Source organism: Convolutriloba macropyga, chromosome 8 (genome assembly GCF_964194025.1).
Source record: "Convolutriloba macropyga chromosome 8, txConMacr16.3, whole genome shotgun sequence".
NCBI classification, from domain to species: domain Eukaryota; kingdom Metazoa; phylum Xenacoelomorpha; order Acoela; family Convolutidae; genus Convolutriloba; species Convolutriloba macropyga.
The window spans coordinates 57266697-57289236 of NC_134475.1; the positions used below are offsets into that span (position 1 = coordinate 57266697).

At 38.8% G+C, this 22540-nt stretch overlaps 1 protein-coding gene across 3 annotated transcripts in view; it reads right to left on the reverse strand.

The window, feature by feature from the left end:
- LOC142344850 (uncharacterized) overlaps nt 1–22540 on the reverse strand; it is a 217935-nt gene that overhangs the window by 190376 nt on the left and 5019 nt on the right. The window contains exons 1-3 of one of the 3 annotated variants that reach the window (XM_075396869.1): nt 17663–17833; nt 14768–14867; nt 1379–1487 (exon numbers count right to left, since the gene is read on the reverse strand). In XM_075396869.1, the coding sequence (XP_075252984.1) occupies nt 1379–1487; nt 14768–14867; nt 17663–17708 (255 nt within the window). In that variant the 5' untranslated portion in view covers nt 17709–17833. Of the gene's footprint in view, nt 1–1378; nt 1488–14767; nt 14868–17662; nt 17835–22540 lie in introns of those variants that run through there. The other 2 variants (XM_075396871.1, XM_075396870.1) reach the window with 2 other exon arrangements.

The following is a 22540-nucleotide window of genomic DNA, read 5'->3' on the forward strand; positions in this document are numbered from 1 at the left end:
AGAAGAACAAAAAATGAAACTTCAAAAACACACCGATATTTTTTTAATGAAAAAACTTCAAGGACAGTAACACCAATAGCTATCAACTGAAGGTATCATATAGGTTCATTTAAATCTCAATAGGAAGAGAATTAGACCCCACCATAAATAATCGGAATTTTTTTACGACAACAAAAACATGCTAAATTACCGATACAATCAGTAACCAAAAATTCCAACTGTTTGTTTCTCTAAAAATAATTCTTTTTTAAATAAAAAATTAGCAAAAGATTGAAAGTTTTTTTGTCTTTATTTAGGTAAATTGAACTTTTAAAAGACGGATTTGATTGCTTTGGGTTTTTTCTAGTTACTTGTCGAATATTTGTATTTGAATTCAAAATCTTGCCGGAAACTTGCAAGATTCTTGCAAGATTTCACATTCAAAAGGCGTGTACAAAAAAGTCAATTAGGTTCAGTTTTGCTGATCAAGAATACTGATATCAGTCTTTTCATTTGGTTTTCAGTTAGTTTCAGCTACCAATTATACACAAATAAATTTTCCAGAATTCAAAAACTTGCAAGATTCTTTCAAGATTTTGAATCCGAGCTAATTTTTTTTTCATTTAATTTGGTTTTGTAATTTGTTTAATAAACAATAATTTGCTTCAAAGATGTTTCCTAAAACATTTGTACCCCGATTTATTTTTTGCCTTGATTGATATCTTGTAAGATTCTTGCAAAAATCGTGCAAGTTTTGAATCATCTTGCAAGATTCTTGCAAGATTGGAATCCGCTCATCACTAGGGAATAAACTATTTTTGAAAAAAATATATATATCTTCGTCAGGCCTTCTTGGCATATCCCTAAGTTTTCCTGAGCATTTTTATTGTATTATCTTCCTTGTATGTCTAGTGATAAGTGGCAACCCGGGATAATTAAGTCTCTTATGTATTATTCTTTGCTTTGCTTCGATATACGTACGCATATAGTTTTTGTTTATAAAAAAGAGTCCTCTCAAGTCAGATTCACTAGCAAATCCGACGAATATAAAATCAGACATACCCGCTCTCTAAAGGACTCGAGTAAATCTCTGAATTGGTTGCTGTATTTATACTTTTCCAGTACTGATTTACGATTGCGGGTCGATACGGGAAAAAGCGAGCAGCATTAACTGAAAAATTATATTTGATAAGGACCAAACTAATCAGAGTAATTTCATATAGAAGTGAAAATAATATAAAAAACACTGAGAAAAATATAATTTTACATGATATTCGTGTTGTACTTTAGACAATTGTCTAAGAACAGTAGATTTGTTACTCTGTTTCAGTAATAAAAAAAACACTCGGTTATAACTCCAGGCACTCGCATAAAACCTAATGTTTTAGACTGTTCTTACTGAAGGTGAGTCGGTGTTTGATGCAAAACTGCTCTGGGCACTGCTCCCACTGGACTGTGACCCCTGTCCCCCTCCAGAAGTGTCTATTTCCTCTATCGTGTCCAGATACCTTCAATCACAAAATAGTTTGATCTTATTAAAATCTATACCGAAGGATAAAAATACTATTCCTTGAATTTGAAAAACCCAGAGAGAATATGAAAATTTCAATTAATATACATGCAATATATTTGTATCCTGATCTAACCTGCGAATTATTACAAAGACTGAAGGTTAAATAAATTTGAAGAACTTGAAAGAACTTTCTTATTCATTTAGGTTTCTGCATCCAGCCAAATTAGAGCATTATAATAAAGCGCGTCATAGTATAGTACTGACAAAAACTGAAAAATATGATTTCTCTAAAAGAAGTTGTACTGAATTATGATCTAATGTCCTTATTAGTAGACAAAAGTCGGTTTCAAAGGTCTGCCTGATAATAATATATATCAGGCATGATTTTGAAACCGACTTTTGTTCACTAATGGTTACCCGGTTTTATTTTTTATCGCTTCTCGTTGAGTACTCAAACCAGAAATCGATATATAGCTACAACAACCAGTTCTGATTTCTAAAATTCTGCAAAATGAAATCAGTCTCGTGGGAGTAAAACTCCAGTTGCCAAGAATTCGCTTGTTATAATTTGAAATTATCAGAGTCATAATTAAAGTGGTATGCCAGAATTTGGTAAGAATGAGATGGCAGGAAAAGGTTATCTTGCCAGATGCTGACAAAGTTCAAAAGAGTTCATTCCAATTGAGCTGTATTGCAATTAGTTGATAATACCTAATGTTTATTTCAGTTTTAGGATTTTTTTGCAAAACAATTGCTTTATTGATTAAATAAAAGAGTGCAGAAATATTCGCAGTGCTTGATGTTGGGTTATGGGTTTTCGCAAGCGGAATAAAAGGCGTTTTTAACTAAGTAGAAAAAGTCCTGTGCCATTCCTGTGTAGGTCAGCAGCTTCACTGTCTGTTGATCCATCGTAGTTTGAGCAGGCAAATCAGTTGTGCAAAGAAAAGGTACTAAGCAGAAAAGGATTATGACTGTCAACAACAAATTAATTTTAGATTAGAAATTAGTATTATGACTTAGAAAATTTCTAGGCCCATAACCTGTTGGGTTATGGGTTTTCGCAAGCCGAATAAAAAGCGTTTTTTTAACTAAGTAGAAAAATTCATTTCTCAAAATGAAAGAATAACAAGAATGATATTTTACATTAGAATTTAGAGATTTACTGGAGAGATCTGATTATTAGATCAAGATGGTGATTTGATTTTGGGGATGAAAAAAGGCTCAAAAATCAGCTGTATATATACCCATTATCAGTGCGAGAAAGTCAAGACACAAAATTAATCTTAGCACCATGATTTATAGTGGGGGTCGCAAGGTTTATCCAATATGGTTTGCTTCTGCAAATTTCCCAGAAATCAGTCGATGGGGATACCATAGATGGTATGCATTTACACTTTTCTAAGATTTCGTTCATGTTTCTGGTGGTATCATAAACATTCAATACATGCTGGGAAGATTTTACAACATATAATCTTACTCTAATATTAGCTATCTAGATTCACCAATTTGAACCGAATATTGATTCTGAGCACCATTTCTTGACGGTTCATTTACATAAATTCTCTGATTAAAATCAATTTCCTTTTGTCCTTCTAATCTGGTAAGTTAAACTTTCTTTCTAATTCTCACTAAGTTAAAGAATATAATTTGATCGATATTCTAACACCCCCACTCAGACTTGAGCTGATTGCGTAGAGTCTGTTCCCATCAAAACAGTTCTGAATGTTTCAACCTTCGATACAGGTAACGATTTCGTGAAGATTTCGGCTGCCGTTTTGTCAGTAGGAACGTAATGAATTGAAATATTCCCATCTTCCGTCTTGTCCCGAATGAAGTGAAATTTTGTCTCAATGTGTTTGCTCCTCTTGTGCATGACAGTGTTTTGCAACCATTTAATAAAACTCTGGTTGTCCTCTCCAATTGCTATTGGATGTTTCTGTTGGATGCCAAAATCCTCCAGAAGTTGTTTCAGATACAATGCTTCTTGAACTGCTGATGCCATGCCCTGATATTCTGCTTCTGATGAAGAAAGAGCAACTGTGGCCTGCTTCTTGACACCCCGGCTGAGTGCTGCGCCAACCAAGTGATCCAACCAAACTTCTGTAGATCCTCTGGTGCACTTCTTCGTCTCCGTTCTGTGCTGTCTGAAGTTTCAAGTTCCAATCAGCTGGAGTTCTTGAGGGCTTGCATTGATTCATTTGAAACAGCTCAAGCATTTTTTCTATGTAGCGTTCTCGGTCGACTGTGACTTTGCCCTCCTCTCGTCTGATTCGTAGACCCAGAAACCAGTGTTATCTCCCTCTCTCTTCCATGTGAAATGTTGCTTCGAGTGCCTTTTTGACGTCGGAGATCACTGTCATTCTTCTTGATGCCACTATGATGTCGTCAACTCAGACCAAGATGAAAGTGTGACCCACTTTCTCTGCTCTTGCGAACAAGCAATGATCATTCCTGCTTCTGGTGAACCCCTGTCTAAGTAGGAAATTTACCAGTTCCTAATGCCAGTTGTTAGCTGCCTCTTTCAAACCATAAATTGATTTATTCAGTCAGCATACTAACTTCTCCCCATCTGATCCTTGTGGCTGTTCCAGATAGACTTCTTCCTCGATTGGCGAGTGCAGGAAAGCCGTCTTGACATCAAACTGGTGCATCACATGGCCCTGCTTCACTGATAGTTGAAGTAGAATCCTGAATGTCTCTGACTTACAGGTAGGCGCAAAAGTCTCAAAATAGTCCAGTCCTTCCACCTGTTTGAAGCCCGTCGCCACATAGCGTGCTTTGTATTTGTCCACTTGACCACTGGGTCCCAATTTCACTTTGACCCATTTGACCGGTATGACGTCCCTGTCTGTGGTTGGTCTCACTAGGATCCAAGTCTCGTTGTCTTGGAGTGCCTTCACCTCGTCCTTCATTGCCCGGTGCCACTGGTCCCAATCGTCACCTCTCATGGCTTCGTAGACTATTTTGGGTTCCACATAGTCACCCTCAGTCACAGCAAGATGGATCCTGACTTCTCCAAATAATTGGGAAAATTCCTGGCTCGTGTCCCGCATCGGGGCTCTGCCCTGTCCGCTTGCTCCAGTGCGTCTTCAAAGAAGCCAACTGTCTGTGAGAAGTCCTCCATTTCACTGTCTTCCAGTGACTCCGAGTCTCTGAGACTCCCTCTTGTTGCAGTAGATTCTTCATCCAGTTCTGCTTCCTCAACATATGAGGCATCTCGTCTCAGTGTCGTTTCTTGAATGTTCACGCTCTCTGCGTAATGCCACTCCTCCTTTATTGCAGTACATATGCCCTGCTCTTCTTTGTTGTCATTGTCTTGATGACCATGATCTGGATGCTAGATCCCCAGTTGCTGTGACCTCTCATCTAGCAGGTCGGGCGTGTCTGCGTTGTCAGGGATTGAGCCCACTTCGGACTCCTTGATGATCACATCTCGAACTGCCACAACTTTTCGTGTGTTGGTTACGTACACCAGGTATCCGTTGTCTCCATCAGTGTAACCCACAAACTTTCCCTCAAGTGCTTTGGGTTCAAGTTTGCTGCATCTCTGTCCCGCTTCCTCATGAAGACTGTGCAGCCAAAAATAGATAGTTTACTAGTTGAGAGCTTAGGTTTAATACCTCGCATCAGCTCTGCTGGGCATTTTTCTTCTTCTCGTCTCACAACCAAGTTCCTGATTCTTGTTGCATGGAGAATTGCTGCTCCCACATCATCTTGGGAGGACCCGAGTCAATGAACAAGCATCTTTCCATCTACAGCAGTGTCCTGTTGCACCTCTCAGCTAAACCATTCTGTTTTGGCGTCTCTGGAATGGTCTTCTCCTGTCGAATGCCTGCATCTAAACAGTACATTTTGAACTGCTCTGAGAGAAACTCCTTGGCATTGTCTTGTCTCAGCTTCAAAGTTCTTCAGGCTAGCCAGTGCTTCACTCTTTGCCTTAAGCAATCCCACAAACACAAAGTTCGTGTACTGATCTGCAAACAAAATGCAGAACCGGAACCCTGACACTGACTTTACTCTGAAAGGTCCCATCACGTCTGTTAACACCCTCTCCTGCTTCTCTTCTGCTTGGGTCTCTGCCACTCTTAGTACTGGAGTCTTTGTGATCTTGGCCAATGCGCACACATTGCATACATCATCAAGTTCCTCCACTGTCTCTGGTGCATTCCGGACCACATCCGCTTGATTCAAAGGGCCCAATTGTCTGTGCCACTTCCTTGCACTGTCAAGTTTCACGCTGTTGGAACTCATCTCGAATTCTAGAACGCTGCAGTGTAAGTAAAACAAATTATTTTCTTGTGTTAGTTTTACCCGAGTTCCCTTCTGGAGTTTCATGCAGCTATTTTCTTTCTCGAAAATGAAGCCATGTCCCCACTCCGTGCATCTTGAGAATGAAAAGAGGTTTGAAGAGTAGTCCGGCACACACAAAACCTTTTTGAGTTCGCATTGGAATTCCTTTCATTTGAGGTTATGCTGATCCTCACACACCTTCTGCCCACCACTCTAGAAGCCTCTCCGTTGGGATTTCTGACCACTGATTGAATCGGCACAAAGTCCAGGAATGCATCGATGTTCGTCACTATGTGATCTGTACAACCACTGTCCACCAGCAGTCCTGCTGTCTTCCACTGGGTAAGAATAGCCCCGTATTCCTCGTCTGGTCAGGCCAATGTTGGACCCATTGCCACTGACTCATGTTGGCCTCCATCCATTTGACTCTTGCATGCCCTGACTAGGTGGTTTTTCTCACCACACTTGCTGCATTGTGCTATCTCCTTCCTCCTGCAGTCCTTGGCAAAGTGTCCGGGGATCCCACGCGAAAAGCAGTTTCCTTTCTTGGGTCCCTTCCTAAAGTCACGCTTCATTGCCAGTGCCACTGAACCACTTTGTCCCTTGTGCCTCTGTGCTGTGCTCTCACGAAAGTTCTGTAGCCTTTTCCTCAACTCTGTGAAGTTCGTTGCAGGGTTAAAGCTTTCCTGTATAACAAAACTTTCATACTTCATTGGCAAACCATTGAGGTCCAAGGCCTTGAAGAGTGTCTCTGAGATTGCTTCCCCTGCTTCTTGTAGCCTTGTGAGCAACTCCTGTCCTCTGATGAAGAATCTATCCAAATCTGTATAGATTTGGATAGATTTGGATAGAAGAATCTATTCCAATTGAGCTGTATTGCAATTGGTTGATAATACCTAATGTTTATTTCAGTTTTAAGATTTTTTTGCAAAACAATTGCTTTATTGATTAAATAAAAGAGTGCAGAAATCTTCGCAGAGCTTGATATTGGGTTATGGGTTTTCGCAAGCGGAATAAAAGGCGTTTTTAACTAAGTAGAAAAAGTATTTTCTCAAAATGAAAGAATAACAAGAATGATATTTTACAATAGAATTTAGAGATTTACAGGAGAGATCTGATTATTATATCAAGATAGTGATTTGACTTTGGGGATGAAAAAAGGCTCAAAAATTAGCTGTATATATACCCATTATCAATGTGAGAAAGTCAAGACACAAAATTAATCTTAGCACCATGATTTATAGTGGGGGTCGCAAGGGTTACCCAATATGGTTTGCTTCTGCAAATTTCCCAGAAATCAGTCGATGGGGATACCATAGATGGTATGCATTTACACTTTTCTAAGATTTTGCTCATGTTTCTGTTGGTATCATAATCATTCAATACATGCTGGGAAGATTTTACAACATATAATCTCACTCTAATATTAGCTATCTAGATTCACCAATTTGAACCGAATATTGATTCTGAGCACCATTTCTTGACGGTTCATTTACATAAATTCTCTGATTAAAATCAATTTCCTTTTGTCCTTCTAATCTGGTAAGTTAAACTTTCTTTCTAATTCTCACTAAGTTAAAGACTATAATTTGATCGATATTCTAACACCCCCACCCAGACTTGAGCTGATTGCGTAGAGTCTGTTCCCATCAAAACAGTTCTGAATGTTTCCACCTTCGATACAGGTAACGATTTCGTGAAGATTTCGGCTGCCGTTTTGTCAGTAGGAACGTAATGAATTGAAATATTCCCATCTTCCGTCTTGTCCCGAATGAAGTGAAATTTTGTCTCAATGTGTTTGCTCCTCTTGTGCATGACTGTGTTTTGCAACCATTTAATAAAACTCTGGTTGTCCTCTCCAATTGCTATTGGATGTTTCTGTTGGATGCCAAAATCCTCCAGAAGTTGTTTCAGATACAATGCTTCTTGAACTGCTGCTGCCATGCCCTGATATTCTGCTTCTGATGAAGAAAGAGCAACTGTGGCCTGCTTCTTGACACCCCGGCTGAGTGCTGCGCCAACCAAGTGATGCAACCAAACTTCTGTAGATCCTCTGGTGCACTTCTTCGTCTCCGTTCTGTGCTGTCTGAAGTTTCAAGTTCAAATCAGCTGGAGTTCTTGAGGGCTTGCATTGTTCCATTTGAAACAGCTCAAGCATTTTTTCTATAGAGCGTTCTCGGACAACTGTGACTTTGCTCTCCTCTTGTCTGATTCTTAGAACCGAAAACCAGTGTAATCTCCCTCTCTCTTCCATATGAAATGTTGCTTCGAGTGCCGTTTTGACGTCGGAGATCACTGTCAGTCTTCTTGATGCCACTATGATGTCGTCAACTCAGACCAAGGTGAATGTGTGACCCCCTTTCTCTGCTCTTGTCTAAGTAGGAAACTTACCAGTTCCTAATACCAGTTGTCAGCTGCCTCTTTCAAATCATAAATTGATTTTTTTAGTCGGCATACTAACTTCTCCCCATCTGATCCTTGTGGCTGTTCCAGATAGACTTCTTCCTCGATTGGTGAGTGCAGGAAAACCGTCTTGACATCAAACTGATGCATCACATGGCCCTGCTTCACTGATAGTTGAAGTAGAATCCTGAATGTCTCTGACTTACAGGTAGGCGCAAAAGTTTCAAAATAGTCCAGTCCTTCCACCTGTTTGAAGCCCGTCGCCACATAGCGTGCTTTGTATTTGTCCACTTGACCACTGGGTCCCAATTTCACTTTGACCAGTTTGCCCGGTATGACGTCCCTGTCTGTGGTTGGTCTCACTAGGATCCAAGTCTCGTTGTCTTGGAGTGCCTTCACCTCGTCCTTCATTGCCCGGTGCCACTGGTCCCAATCGTCACCTTGCTTGGCTTGGTAGACTGTTTTGGATTCCACATAGTCACCCTCAGTCACAGGAAGATGGATCCTGACTTCTCCAAATAATTGGGGAACATTCGTGGCTCGTGTCCCTCGTCGGGGCTCTGCCCTGTCCGCTTGCTCCAGTGCGTCTTCAAAGAAGCCAACTGTCTGTGAGATGTCCTCCATTTCACTGTCTTCCAGTGACTCCGAGTCTCTGAGACTCCCTCTTGTTGCAGTAGATTCTTCGTCCAGTTCTGCTTCCTCAACATCTGAGGCATCTCGTCTCAGTGTCGTTTCTTGAATGTTCACGCTCTCTGCGTAATGCCACTCCTCCTTTATTGCAGTACATATGCCCTGCTCTTTTTTGTTGTCATTGTCTTGAAGACCATGATCTGGATGCTAGATCCCCAGTTGCTGTGACCTCTCATCTAGCAGGTCGAGCGTCTCTGCGTTGTCAGGGATTGAGCCCACTTCGGACTCCTTGATGATCACATCTCGAACTGCCACAACCTTGCGTGTGTTCGTTACGTACACCAAATATCCGTTGCCTCCTTCAGTGTAACTCACAAACTTTCCTTCCAGCGCCTTGGGTTCAAGTTTGCTGCATCTCTGTCCCGCTTCCTCATGAAGACTGTGCAGCCAAAAATAGATAGTTTACTAATTGAGAGCTTAGATTTAATACCTCGCATCAGCTCTGCTGGGCATTTTTCTTCTCCTCGTCTCACAACAAACTTCCTGATCCTTGTTGCATGGAGAATTGCTGCTCCCACATCATCGTGGGAAGACCCGAGTCAATGAGCAAGCATCTTTCCATCTCCAGCAGTGTCCTGTTGCACCTCTCAGCTAACCCATTCTGTTTTGGCGTCTTTGGTATGGTCTTCTCCTGTCGAATGCCTGCATCTAAACAGTACATTTTGAACTGCTCTGAGAGAAACTCCTTGGCATTGTCTTGTCTCAGCTTCAAAGTTCTTCAGGCTAGCCAGTGCTTCACTCTTTGCCTTAAGCAATCCCACAAACACAAAGTTCGTGTACTGATCTGCAAACAAAATGCAGAACCGGAACCCTGACACTGACTTTACTCTGAAAGGTCCCATCACGTCTGTTAACACCCTCTCCTGCTTCTCTTCTGCTTGGGTCTCTGCCACTCTTAGTACTGGAGTCTTTGTGACCTTGGCCAATGCGCACACATTGCATACATCACCGAGTTCCTCCACTGCCTCTGGTGCACTCCTGACCACATCCGCTGGATTCAAATGGCCCAATTGTCTGTGCCACTTCCTTGCACTGTCAAGTTTCACGCTGTTGGAACTCATCTTGAATTCTAGAACGCTGCAGTGTAAGTAAAACAAATTAATTTCTTGTGTTAGTTTTACCCGAGTTCCCTTCTGGAGTTTCATGCAGCTATTTCCTTTCTCGAAAATGAAGCTATATCCCCGCTCCGTGCATCTTTAGAATGAAAAGAGGTTTGAAGAGTAGTCCGGCACACACAAAACCTTTTTGAGTTCGCATTGGAATTCCTTTTATTTGAGGTTATGCTGATCCTCACACAGCTTCTGCCCACCACTCTAGAAGCCTCTCCGTTGGGATTTCTGACCACTGATTGAATGGGCACAAAGTCCAAGAATGCATCGATGTTCGTCACTATGTGATCTGTACAACCACTGTCCACCAGCAGGCCTGCTGTCTTCCACTGGGTAAGAGTAGCCCCGTATTCCTCGTCTGGTCAAGCCAATGTCGGACCCATTGCCACTGACTCATGTTGGCCTCCATCCCTTTGACTCTTGCATGCCCTGACTAGGTGGTTTTTCTCACCACACTTGCTGCATTGTGCTATCTCCTTCCAGCTGGAGTCCTTGGCAAAGTGTCCGGGGATCCCACGCGAAAAGCAGTTTCCTTTCTTGGGTCCCTTCCTAAAGTCACGCTTCATTGCCAGTGCCACTGAACCACTTTGTCCCTTGTGCCTCTGTGCTGTGCTCTCACGAAAGTTCTGTAGCCTTTTCCTCAACTCTGTGAAGTTCGTTGCAGGGTTAAAGCTTTCCTGTATCACAAAACTTTCATACTTCATTGGCAAACCAATGAGGTCCAAGGCATTGAAGAGGGTCTCTGAGATTGCTTCCCCTGCCTCTTGTAGCCATGTGAGCAACTCCTGTCCTCTGATGAAGAATCTATCCAAATCCTCAGCATTCTCGAGCTGCAGTCGAGCAAGCTGTGCCACCAAAGTCACCACTGTCGGCGTCTCCACGCTCTGAAATCTCTCTGCTAAAACTTCCAAGCCTTTGCTCCATCTCCGATGCCGTCATCTCCCACACAGTCATGTCTCATCAGCATGAGAAATGTTGCATCTAGAGTCAGTGCCAGATGGCACCACACATTGTTCCGTTTCTCCCTGATGTCGGCAACTTCTTTCTCATATGCATCCTTCAGCACCTTCTGGTTCTTCTTTTCATCATTGCTCGCCCCGTTGGCTAGTGGTGCAGGCTCATTGGGTTGCTCCTCTGTCCCAAGTAGTGATTTGTAGAGTCCCTTCGTCTGCATCATTGCCACAAATCTTGTGCTCCAGGTTGGAAAGTCCTGTGCAATTCCTGTGTAGGTCAGCAGCTTCACTGTCTGTTGATCCATCGTAGTTTGAGCAGGCAAATCAGTTGTGAAAAGAAAAGGTACTAAGCAGAAAAGGATTATGACTGTCAACAACAAATTATTTTTAGTTTAGAAATTAGTTTTATGACTTAGAAAATTTCTGAGGCCCATAACCTGTTGGGTTATGGGCTTTCGCAAGCCGAATAAAAAGCGTTTTTTTAACTAAGTAGAAAAATTCATTTCTCAAAATGAGAGAATAACAAGAAAGATACTTACAGTAGAACTTAGAGATTTACAGGAGAGATCTGATTATTAGATCAAGATGGTGATTTGATTTTGGGGATGAAAAAGGCTCAAAAATCAGCTGTATATATACCCATTATCAGTGCGAAAAAGTCAGGACACAAAACTAATCTTAGCACCATGATTTACAGTGGTGGTCGCAATGGTTAACCAATACGGTTTGCTTCTGCAAATTTCCCAGAAATCAGTCGCAGGGGTTGCCATAGATGGTATGCATTTACACTTTTCTAAGAATTCGTTCACATTTCCGGTGGTATCATAATCATTCAATACATGCTGGGAAGATTTTACATCAAACAATCTCACTCTAATATTAGTTATCTAGATTCACCAATTTGAACCCAATTTTGATTCTAAGCACCATTTCTTGACGATTCATTTATATAAATTCTCTGATTAAAATCAATTTGCTTTTGTCTTTCTAATCTGGTAATTTAAACTTTTCTTCTAGTTCTCACTAAGTTTAAGACTATAGTTTGATCGATATTCTAACACTTAATAAAAATTTGTTTGATATGGTGGTTTACGAATTTACCTTTCTTCGAACTGTTTCATGAGTTTATATTGCTCATGTACGCTTTTTCATTTTCAAAGATGATATTTGTTTTTTTAACTGCTAGCGAAGTTTTTCTGGCTGGTTATTTATTGCATAATCTATTCGAAATTTGAATGGATAGTTTATTTGATTACTGCGAGAATATATTACAAATGTTATGATGAAGAGTACTTATTAAATGGCATCAACGGATTACATAACAATAGTCCCATGGGAAAACCCGTTTTGAAATTCTTCATCTTGACAGAAATTTGACAGTAAAAGAAGAATAGTTTTAGGGTGGGAATCTGTCTAAAAATTGTTTATCTTGCATGAAAATGGCAGAAAAATGATGATCTTGTGCAAGACTGGCAGAAAAGAAGTCTTGTAGAGTTCTGGCAGAAAATTACCTTTTAGTAATATGGCTGAAAAAATTTTATCTTATAGGACTATAATAAGCGCAACCATTTTCCCCAAAAGATCCATAGTAATGAAAGCGTTTGTGATTTGTCAGTGAATGAAAAATGAAGAAAATCATTTATTGTTCGTTTCAAACAAAACCTTACTTCACATGCATTTCTTGAGCCAAATTTTTATACCTAGACATATAAAAATAACATTAAAGCTCTAACAGATATGGTGAATGCTGACTGGAACAACTTAGTTCAGCTGCTTAGTAAAAACTGAGCAATTGAGTTTAAAAGCTTCACAGAAAACTTCTTTATTGAACGACCTTTGCGCGAAAATTTTTTCTCATCATTTTTGCTCGAAAAATTATCTTTTCAAAAACATTTCCCAAGAATGTCCTTTTGAAGATTTTTTTTCTCAATTTCTGCATTAAAATTTTCCAAATGTCTGAAGCGTCTGTGCAGCATACAACTATCAACAGCACCTCCAACTGTCTTTTTGACACAAGTTATAGCAAAACACGGGAATTCCGTTTTAATTTACAGTGAAAAACCACAGACGCCAGAACCCCGGGTTAACCAAAGTTAAATATGATAAATAACTTCATTAGGAAGAAACAAATACTTTTATTTGTACACAAAAAGCACACCTCGATTGTCAAAACGGGCGCATCATTTCCCTCCAGAGATCTATTCCCCACTTTAACGGTGGCTCCTTACGTTTAGAACATCATAACTTAAGATAAATTTGAAGAAAAAACGTCATTAAGAAGAGACAATTTATTTAATTTCACCCCAAAAGCAGTCTCTCGACGACCTTAGAATTACACCAGAAAATTTTTATTAGCGCAAAATGACATACTCAACCGAGTACTCTCAATAGAAGTTTAAAAAAAGGCCGCAAGCCAGCCCGCAGGCTGGCTCATGGCCTTTGAACAATCTCACTATTTCTTTTCAAAGAAAAATGATAAAAACATCAAATTTTTTGACTCTTGGATAAAGAAGTAAACCCCGATTGTCAAAACGGGCGCATCATTTTTTCCCAGAGATCTATTCCCCACTTTAGCGGTGGCTCTTTACGTTTAGAACAACATAACTTAAGATAAATTTGAAAAAAAACTGAAAATGAAGATAAATGGTAAAACGAGTCGAAGACACTTTAGCATTAATTTTAAATAAATATCTATATATTTTTTCTGAACAATAGTTTTCAAAGTCTCTTAACTCAGTCTTTGTACAACCCATAGCCCTTTAATACATCAAGTACAACAAACGCTGCCTGGATTAAAAGACTTTGTGCGCACCTAACAATTGAACGGTTCTACTTCTTTTCACCCCTATTCATTTTACCGCCTATCATTTAACCCCGATTTTTCACCCCTCTATCTTTTAACCCCTCTGTCGTTTCACCCCGTCACTTAGCAGTCGACATTAAAGGCATGTTTTGTCATAATTGGGTGAATAAATCAATCCCACGTTCGGTTGTGATAGTTTCATATCAAGTCCCACGGGCCGCTGAGGCATGTCCATGGCCCGCGAGGAATGGCCAAATGATTATATCGCTGATTTAATTATACTTATTTTATAGAAAGATTAAAATCGGGGTGAAATGATATAGGGGTTAAATGATACAGGGGTGATTAAATCGGGGGTTAAATGATAGGGGAATAAATGAATAGTGGTGAAAAAGCGGGACACCCAATTGAACACCCATGAAAATGAATTTTCATGACCGATAATTTGGCGATAAGTTCACCACAATTATGACAGTTGTTTTGGCAGAACGGTCATGCAAAAGTCTTTTCATAAACATTTCTTATCTAGCATAAACCTCTCCCATGGTTTTCTGTTTTAGTCTTCGCATTTCTGTCCACCATCGTCTTATATAGTGGGACTGAATCCAGTCATTTAACATAATAAGGTTGTCTTAACTTCTAACAAACTGCGTTTAGGATACAAAAGTGATAGCATATATGTAAATTCATCAGAAGCCCTTGACGAACTGAGAAGATTATCTGCTAAGATCATGCAAGATTCTTAACGATAATAGTTATTTGCAAATGGGATAGACTGCGACAGTTATCGGCTCAGATTTTCACTATCTGCTGAGACTCTTGCAAGACTCTTGCATGATGATGTGTGAATATATAGGCAGCTTGCAAAAGCCTTAGCAGGTAATTGTGTCTCAGTTGAACCAGGGAGTCAAATGCTTTCAACAGTTTGTATTCGAACATCATTAAAAGATGCCAGAAACAGCTGATGTAGAAATGACACTTAATTAGAAATTATAGCTCTATCTAAGAAAGTGAAAATGTGAAATACCGTTCTGCGACAGGTGGTGTTGGTGGCTCGTGATGCACTATGGCCATTTGTTTGGTCAAAATATGTCGGTTGGACCCACCTGTTGTTTTACTGCGACATCCTGAAATGAGAGACACTGTCATCTGAATCACTTCCCTAGTCGAGAACAAAAGTTAATCTTGCAAGATCTTGTGATTTTCTAAATTAATTCTTCAAGATGTGTAAGTGAACCTTTACCATGCATTCGGTTGTCACCTAATGTCTCTTATGTCATTGAATGTTTTGATTTTAAGGAAATTTCAGTGGATTTTTGCAATTGTCAATTTTTTTTACTATTATGGCTGTCACGTTTAGCTTATTCTCAGTATATACAAGTCAAACTTTCTTTCAGAAAAAATACAAACTGTTTTTAGGGCGGATTGTTTTAAAGGAATGGTTCCATGAATTTGTTACTGCAAGTTGTTATACAAATTTTTTGATTTTGTGCTTAAATGCTCATTTTCGTTTTTATTTTTGTTTCTTTGTTAAATTGTACCATCTTTCAACAATCCAACTGAAAATAGCTTAACAAAATCCGCAGTTAAATTTATGTACAGTTATCTTAACGTATGGTTTTAAGGGCTGCGATGCCGTTTTCTTGCAGAATTTAGCAGAGTTTTTTTTTATTTTTGCCAAGTATTTGTAGTTTTTTTGTTGGCGTATGCCAAATATTGGGTAATTAAAAAACTCAGTGTTCAAATCTTGATACAAAAATTAACTGAGTAACTCATATCGATATGAAGCAGATGGTTTGATGCATTTTCAGATTAATTATTTCAAAAAAGTAGAAGATTTCTTCAACTTATATCTTTTTGATCTGGATTGCGTTTTTTTTCGTATTTTACAAAGTTGTATCATATTTGTAACTGAGCCACATTATTAAGAGATCTCTCTAATGTTTTGTTGAATCAAACAAAGATTTTTCCGCCGAACTCCGCCACCGACCTCCGCCTCCGACCTCCACCGACCTCCGCCACCGACCCTCGTCACCGACCTCCCCTCCGACCCCCGCTTCCGAACTTCGACCTCCGCCTTCGATCTAAGCCTCCGACCTCCGCCTACTTCCGCCTCCGACACCACCCCAAAGATGTAAATGCCCACTATATGGCATAGTTGGAGTAAAGTCCGAGACAACAACGATTTTCCTGTTGGTTGGAAGTTTTGACTGATGTCTTGAGGGCTTAGATAATTTGTTTCAGAAGAATTTTGCAAAATTTAGATACGTTTCAACTTTTGAGGTTTATTTGCTGTCATTTTGAAATAGTCGTTTTACATATAGACTTTATGACGTTCAAAGAAGACGCAAATGAGGACATAGTTTTCTCTCGGTTAACATTTTATAATTTTAATGAATTCAGCACTGTGGTTTTGTGAGGTTATGTGTGAATTTTTTTCTTTCAGCTCGTATTTAATCTCATTTTGTAGTCTAAAGGCTTAGTCTCACCGATAAAGACGAAAATCGTTGTCGAAAAAATGCAAGAACTCTTCTTGTCGAAAGCTCACGTTGGCTACAAATTTTTAAAATTTTTGTTTTTTAAAAAAAAATTGATTTCTGAGATTTGGCAATCTAATTTCTGTTAACTTGTAGCTTAGCATCCCTATAGACAATTCACATCCCTTAACTATTGAACTACAACTCGCTATTAATAGCTCTTTTCTTCTCCTCAATTGGTTTTTGTGCTTGGTACTACCAGTTTTCGTAAAATATTCGTGTTTTTTGCATATTCGCCTCTTTTTGTAGGTTTTTATTTTTTTTTCACAGTATCACAATAATGGGCGGTCCTCTGGTCATTTGAAAAATAAGTAACTTTAAAATGCTTTTAGTTCAAACGCATTCAGTGGTTTTTGCTGAACAGTTTAATGTTTAATTGGCTGGGACATCGCTTTCCTGCAAATTCCTTCGTGTATTTTTTTTTCTTTTTGACTGTATTTTTGTTCATTTTGCAGTATTGTGACATATCTTGGATAATGAAACGTCTCAATTGCTCTCTATGGACATAAATAATCTGTCAATCATTTCATTTCATGCATAATGTTTCCAAGCAGTTTGACTCTGATTGTTTTCAAAAAAGCAACGTTTTATTAAACTTTGCCCCTTTTGCTCATTTTTTGTGGACTTCTTACCAAGTCGCCTTGAAGAAAAGTCCCATATTTTTTTCTTATAAATTAGAGATTGATTGTTTTGTATAAGTTTTATCTGATGCTGTTTTGATTTGGTTGTTAACGGTTTACAAAAAATGGACAACGAGTTTTGTTCGTAATAAATATTTGTAATTATTTGATTTTTATCTCCGTCGTTTCTGGTAGTCGTATTATGGTAGTCAGAGGTCCCATAGGCCCTCTAAGGCATATTGTTTTTTTCCTTTAGTAGTTTGTAGATCGATATGTTGATATAATAATTTTTATCTCTTCCTCATTTGGTAGACAATTAAGTGAAAAATGTAGATGAGCGCGGTCGGAACATTATCTGCCAACGCACATTACCGAGCCTCCTTGTTGACTTTTGGGATCTACAAGAGTTGTAACTTTGTCATTAAATGTTTGCGCTTTTCAAAAACCTTTATTAGTTTCTTTCTATTTTAACTACTTTTCTTTCACCAAACATTTTCTTATTGTTTTTAGTCAATAGCTATTTTTTTGCAACTAAAAAATTTTTGAACGGCTTTTAGAGAAGTTTGCCTGAAGAGTTTCTGCTACGCACAGACCTCCACGACCCTCCTTTATAATATCAGATTAAGGTCGAGAGGAAAGTTTATCTATACTCACAAGTTTGTGAAAGAGGTTAGAGGTTACTAAAGCGCATTGATGAAAAATCAGTAATTTTCAACGAGGACTTATTTATAATCTAGTATTGCTTACATAATATAGTAGACTTACCCACATCGGCGGATGTTTTGAAATTGTAGCTCGCAAGATCGACCATTACTAATGCTGTTAATGCTTTTACTAAGCTCAATATGGAAATAAAAGCTAACACAAAAACATATCAACCACAGGACTTTGTAACAGAATGTTTTTAGCGTTGAAAAGCACCCTCCTGCTGAGATTGTAAAACCCTGAATAAATAGATATCATGTTAAGGTAATAATTGGATGTTGGGACAAAATGGCGAGAAAGAGAGAAAATCAGCAAAGCAAATGAAGCATAAGCTTATTTCTTTCCTTTATCTGCGAACTTATTAGTGTCTTGCTTGTCAGACGGAAAGCGCAAGAAACATTTATTTTCCACCCCCATCCAAAAAACCCTCCCCCTTCCCCCAAAACCCCCCTTATCGGACGACGTGATCAATTTATACAGACCATACCGTTCCGTAATTGCCCCCCCCCCCTTCTCCTTCGTCTCCGACGGCGTCATCAAATTATACAGACCACAGTATTCCCGCAATGTGCTTGAATTGTCACTAATCTAAAAATGTAGATGAGGGGTCACTAACACTACTTCAAAAGAAACAAACAATTATCCAATGTCTGTTCTAGTGGAAAACTTGGGAAAAATTTGGGAAAAATATTCCACATTTACCACAGAGTGAGGTTATTACGCTCGAGAAATTCAATAAGGGTTATCTTATTTGCCAAGGCTGGGATCGGTGATAAAATCGATAACATCATTGTAAATTTTTTTCGGTGCACGTAGAATAGACAAATAATTTATTGTTTTCTTTTCAATATTCTGCTAATTGCGACTGAGTGGAGTATCGTTTCTATTGAACGGGAAGAGATCAAAAAAATAAGCTCGCGGCTGTAACGAGAACAAAATGAAACTTACCGGAAGCAAAATGAAACCCCGCCATAACCCCTGTAAAGACGATCAAACAAAAACGCATCATAAACCTTTGAAAAATGCTTTTGTATATTCCATTTAAAAGTTATGACAGTTTTGAACCAGAAATGAAGACATCTACGATATGCTGGGACTGAAAAAACGAGACATTATAGTGTAAGGAACCAGTAATTTAGACTGCAAAAAAAAGAATTCTTTTGATGTTCAAAAGATGCCTTTGTTTATAATGTAGTCAAAGCCCAGGGTATATTTGAATTACTATTATTGCACATGTATGTTTTTGAAAAGACTTTCGAAACGATTTTACAATTTTGTTGAAATATTATCTAAGTTATTCAATATTTTATCGAATAGCATGTCAATTTTTCAGTTAGTCTCCTAAAAACAAATGTAGTGTATCGGTTGCTGAAAAGAAAGAATTGTTCTCTTGAACAAAATTTTTCTGATAACAATAAAATTCGACCCTAGTCAGAAGGCTTATTTCTTGGCTATTGCAGGAATCGAATGTTTGATGGTTTCGAAACCAATGTTTTGCAAAAATTCCGGTAAACTTACAACGCTAAAAATGCCACGGTATAATAATTCATTGTCATATATACTTTTTATTTAGGTTTCATGGCAATCACAAAAGTTTAAACCAAAAGGATAAACCAACAGAATTGCAAGTATTGGAATTGATAAATGGAAGAAATAAATTCTAGCGAAGACAGTTGCATACATGTCGAAAACAAAAGCAATCACGCTCCAAAACTTTGCAGTTGATTGACAGCGCATCTATTTTTTCAAGCCAATGATGAAAAGTAATATATCAGGGTATGATTAACTGGAATTCAAACACAAATGACCCAATGAAACTGAAGACGTGAAAAAAATTGATGTGGACGAACTTCTTACTTGCGCACTGCGAAGATAAAACGAAACACACTTCGCCCGCTTTTGCAGTGTCAGTGCGCTAAGCGATTCGTAGATTTAATTAGCACAAGTTAGTCTCTGAATCGCACCGCGATTCACCAACCTAAAATTCGGGTGATTTGCGTCTCGAAAACCAATTCCCCTAAGTAGTGATCAGCTCACGTATGACAAGACAAAAGAAAGATTTTGACACGTAGAGCTTAATTTCCATAAAAACTTGATTTAAGCTGACAAACTTGGCTACATTACGTTTCTCCTTGAATACTAAATCTCTTTCTTTCGCAATTAAATAAACTGACAACATCAACTATGTCACGGAATCGACATTCGATTGTAACCTGAAGTGATCTCAGATAGGTTCTGCGCCGTTATATTTAACTATGTTTGAATGAATTTATCAATATCAGCTAAAGCCACAAAAAAATTCGGATCTATTCTGTTTTGGCCCCCCAGTCTTTTTTATGACCCCCCAGTTACAAATTTTATGTTGTTATATAGCACGTTACTATGTAAGAAATAGCACGTGCGACAAAACCATTAAATTGTCATCAATGCCAAAAACGACAAGAAAGAAATAAACAAAAAAAGAAGTTATTGCAATTGATTCTATGTTTTCTTCTAAATACGCGAAATTATCGAAAAAATATCGAAAATTTCAAAACATTTTTTAACAAACAGTACTTTAAGCGCTAGGCATACATAAAATGGTTCCAGGACCTCAAATGTTTTAAGGGACCTTTTGAAAGAGAAGAAACGTGGTTTTGAGAACAAACTAATTTATGAGCATATTTCATTAAATGATAGATTTATGCTTCGGTATTTTTCCCGTTTCATAGTTAAAATTCTGCCTAAATTATGTCCAATTCATGGTACAATAATCAGAAAAGATCTGGTTATCATACAGACGCATATTTGACCACATGACTTTCGGAACATCACATTTTAGCCTTAAGGGATTAATAAGACATCACAATCCGGGATTTAAGGTATATACCAAATATAGTGGAAATTTTTTCAGGGCTGAAAACTTTTATTACTTAATTAATTAATTAATATTTGCACGAACTTTTGGTTTTTCTTCAAAAAAAACAGCTTTTCCAGAAAAAGGCCCTTTCAGTTTATATATTGCTTCTGACGCGTTTGTGACCCAGCTTTACGGATGCATATTATTTGCACCCCCCAGACGCATGTGATATATTTTAGACACCTGATCTGTAACTGTAACTGTGGGGGGGGGGGGGGTACATGATGTACTGGGGCCACATTCGGAAAATGTTTTAAAGCCGAGCATATCGTAGATTCATGCGCGCCGAAGGGGAGGTTAAAACCGCACGCATACAATCTCAAAAAGCCAGTTTTCAGCCTTAATTGAGAAAATTGCCGACAAGAAATTCTACAAATTTCGAAAACTTCGACAGGTGATGTAAGAATTTGTTTTTCTTAAGGGCTTGAGAAGGAAAGCGATTGTAGAGCATAGTTTGGCAAAGTTAGCTCTCAATTTTAGCAGATTCAGTCAAAAATCGAAATGTGATTCAGAATCTGAATCAAAAAAGTTTAGAGTCTGACTCGGAGTCTGAATAAAAACAATTAGTGTCTGATTAAATGTCTGAATCAGGGTCTAAATTAGCGACTGAATCAGATTATCAAAGCAAAATGTGACAATGTGAACAGAGCTTGAATCAGTGCTGAATTGTTTCAGAAAAACTTTCTGAATTACTACTAAATTAATCTGAAAATTAGATACGGGCAGATTAATTAAATAACTTGACCGTTGTAACTGAACTGGAACGTATAGAAGTTTGATCTGTTCCGTTTATTCCCCCGGGGACATAGTAAATCATCAAGAAAAAACATGGCACGAGCGATTTATAGTTGCAATTAATATAAACCCATTTCAACAAAGGCAGGGGTACCGGAAAAAATACTGAGCACCTTGTGCGGTGTTCTGCTTTCAGTTAATATTGAATGCGTTGAATGTCCTTGCCTTAGCCTTGAGGCTGCGCGTTCGAGCTTGGTTAGGTTGGGTCACCAGAAAAAATTGTGCAGTGTTCCTCCGGTAGCTAGTTTTGAATGTGCGGTGTTGGTGGTGCTGCGGCCGGACGTCAGAGAATCAAACTAATCAACTTGCTTCAGTGTTGCCAGTATTTTGGGTGTTCAAAAAAGACCCTTGAGTCAAGTTTTCTTTGGCACGATAAGCCTGGGCTACCCGGTGCTCACTATTGCTCCTTGGTAAGGAGATTTGCTTCACGGACTTTTTTTGCTACCGTGAAAAAGCTATCCATTTCCTGACCATTGAATTACACCTCTATAATCAACTTGATGACTTGGGGTTCCAAAGTTACAGTTTTTAGCACGTGCGTCCTGGTACACCCTTCTTGCCCCCATTTTTGTGCATCAAAAATCAGAAAAATTGTTGTCGATCTGTTGATGTTGAAGTCTGTTTGAAGTCGCTTTACGTCGTTTTGTTGAGTTCTTTTTGATCGTTTGATGCTTTTGATGTAGTCAAATTGGATATTCTTGCTTCAACTGCTGTTGATTCGGTTGTAAAGGTTGTTTGAGTCGTGACTTCATCAAAACGCTTATCTTGAAGCTATGTACCCGTCCATATCTACAAGTATGTCTAACCTGACATCGATGATGTCTGCTGTTGAACAATGTTTTGACTGCTTGTTCAAAAAATGCAGCTCTTCCTGCTGAAGTAGTTCTTGATGAAGTGTTTGCTTTTGTCGTGAATTTTCTGTTTCTCTCTTCCGTCGGTGTCGTCTGTAGATTGTTGCTGTGTACTGGTTATCAACGTGCTGCTTGTTGTGTTTTATTAAAGTTGTATGCTGCAAATTTGAATTGCTTTGTTTACTGATTGCGATTGATTGCGTACACTTATGGTTGTTGTGAATCGGCTTTGTATTGGCTGATTGGCAAATGTCAAAAATTGAAAGATTTCTGCAAGGTGGTTGTTGCTGGGTTGTTCCCTGAAAGTTGCTGGTTGACAAACTGGTGCTCCCCGTGTTCCCTACTTTACCTAAAACTACCAATATCTTGTACCTATCAACCCCCTTTGACCTG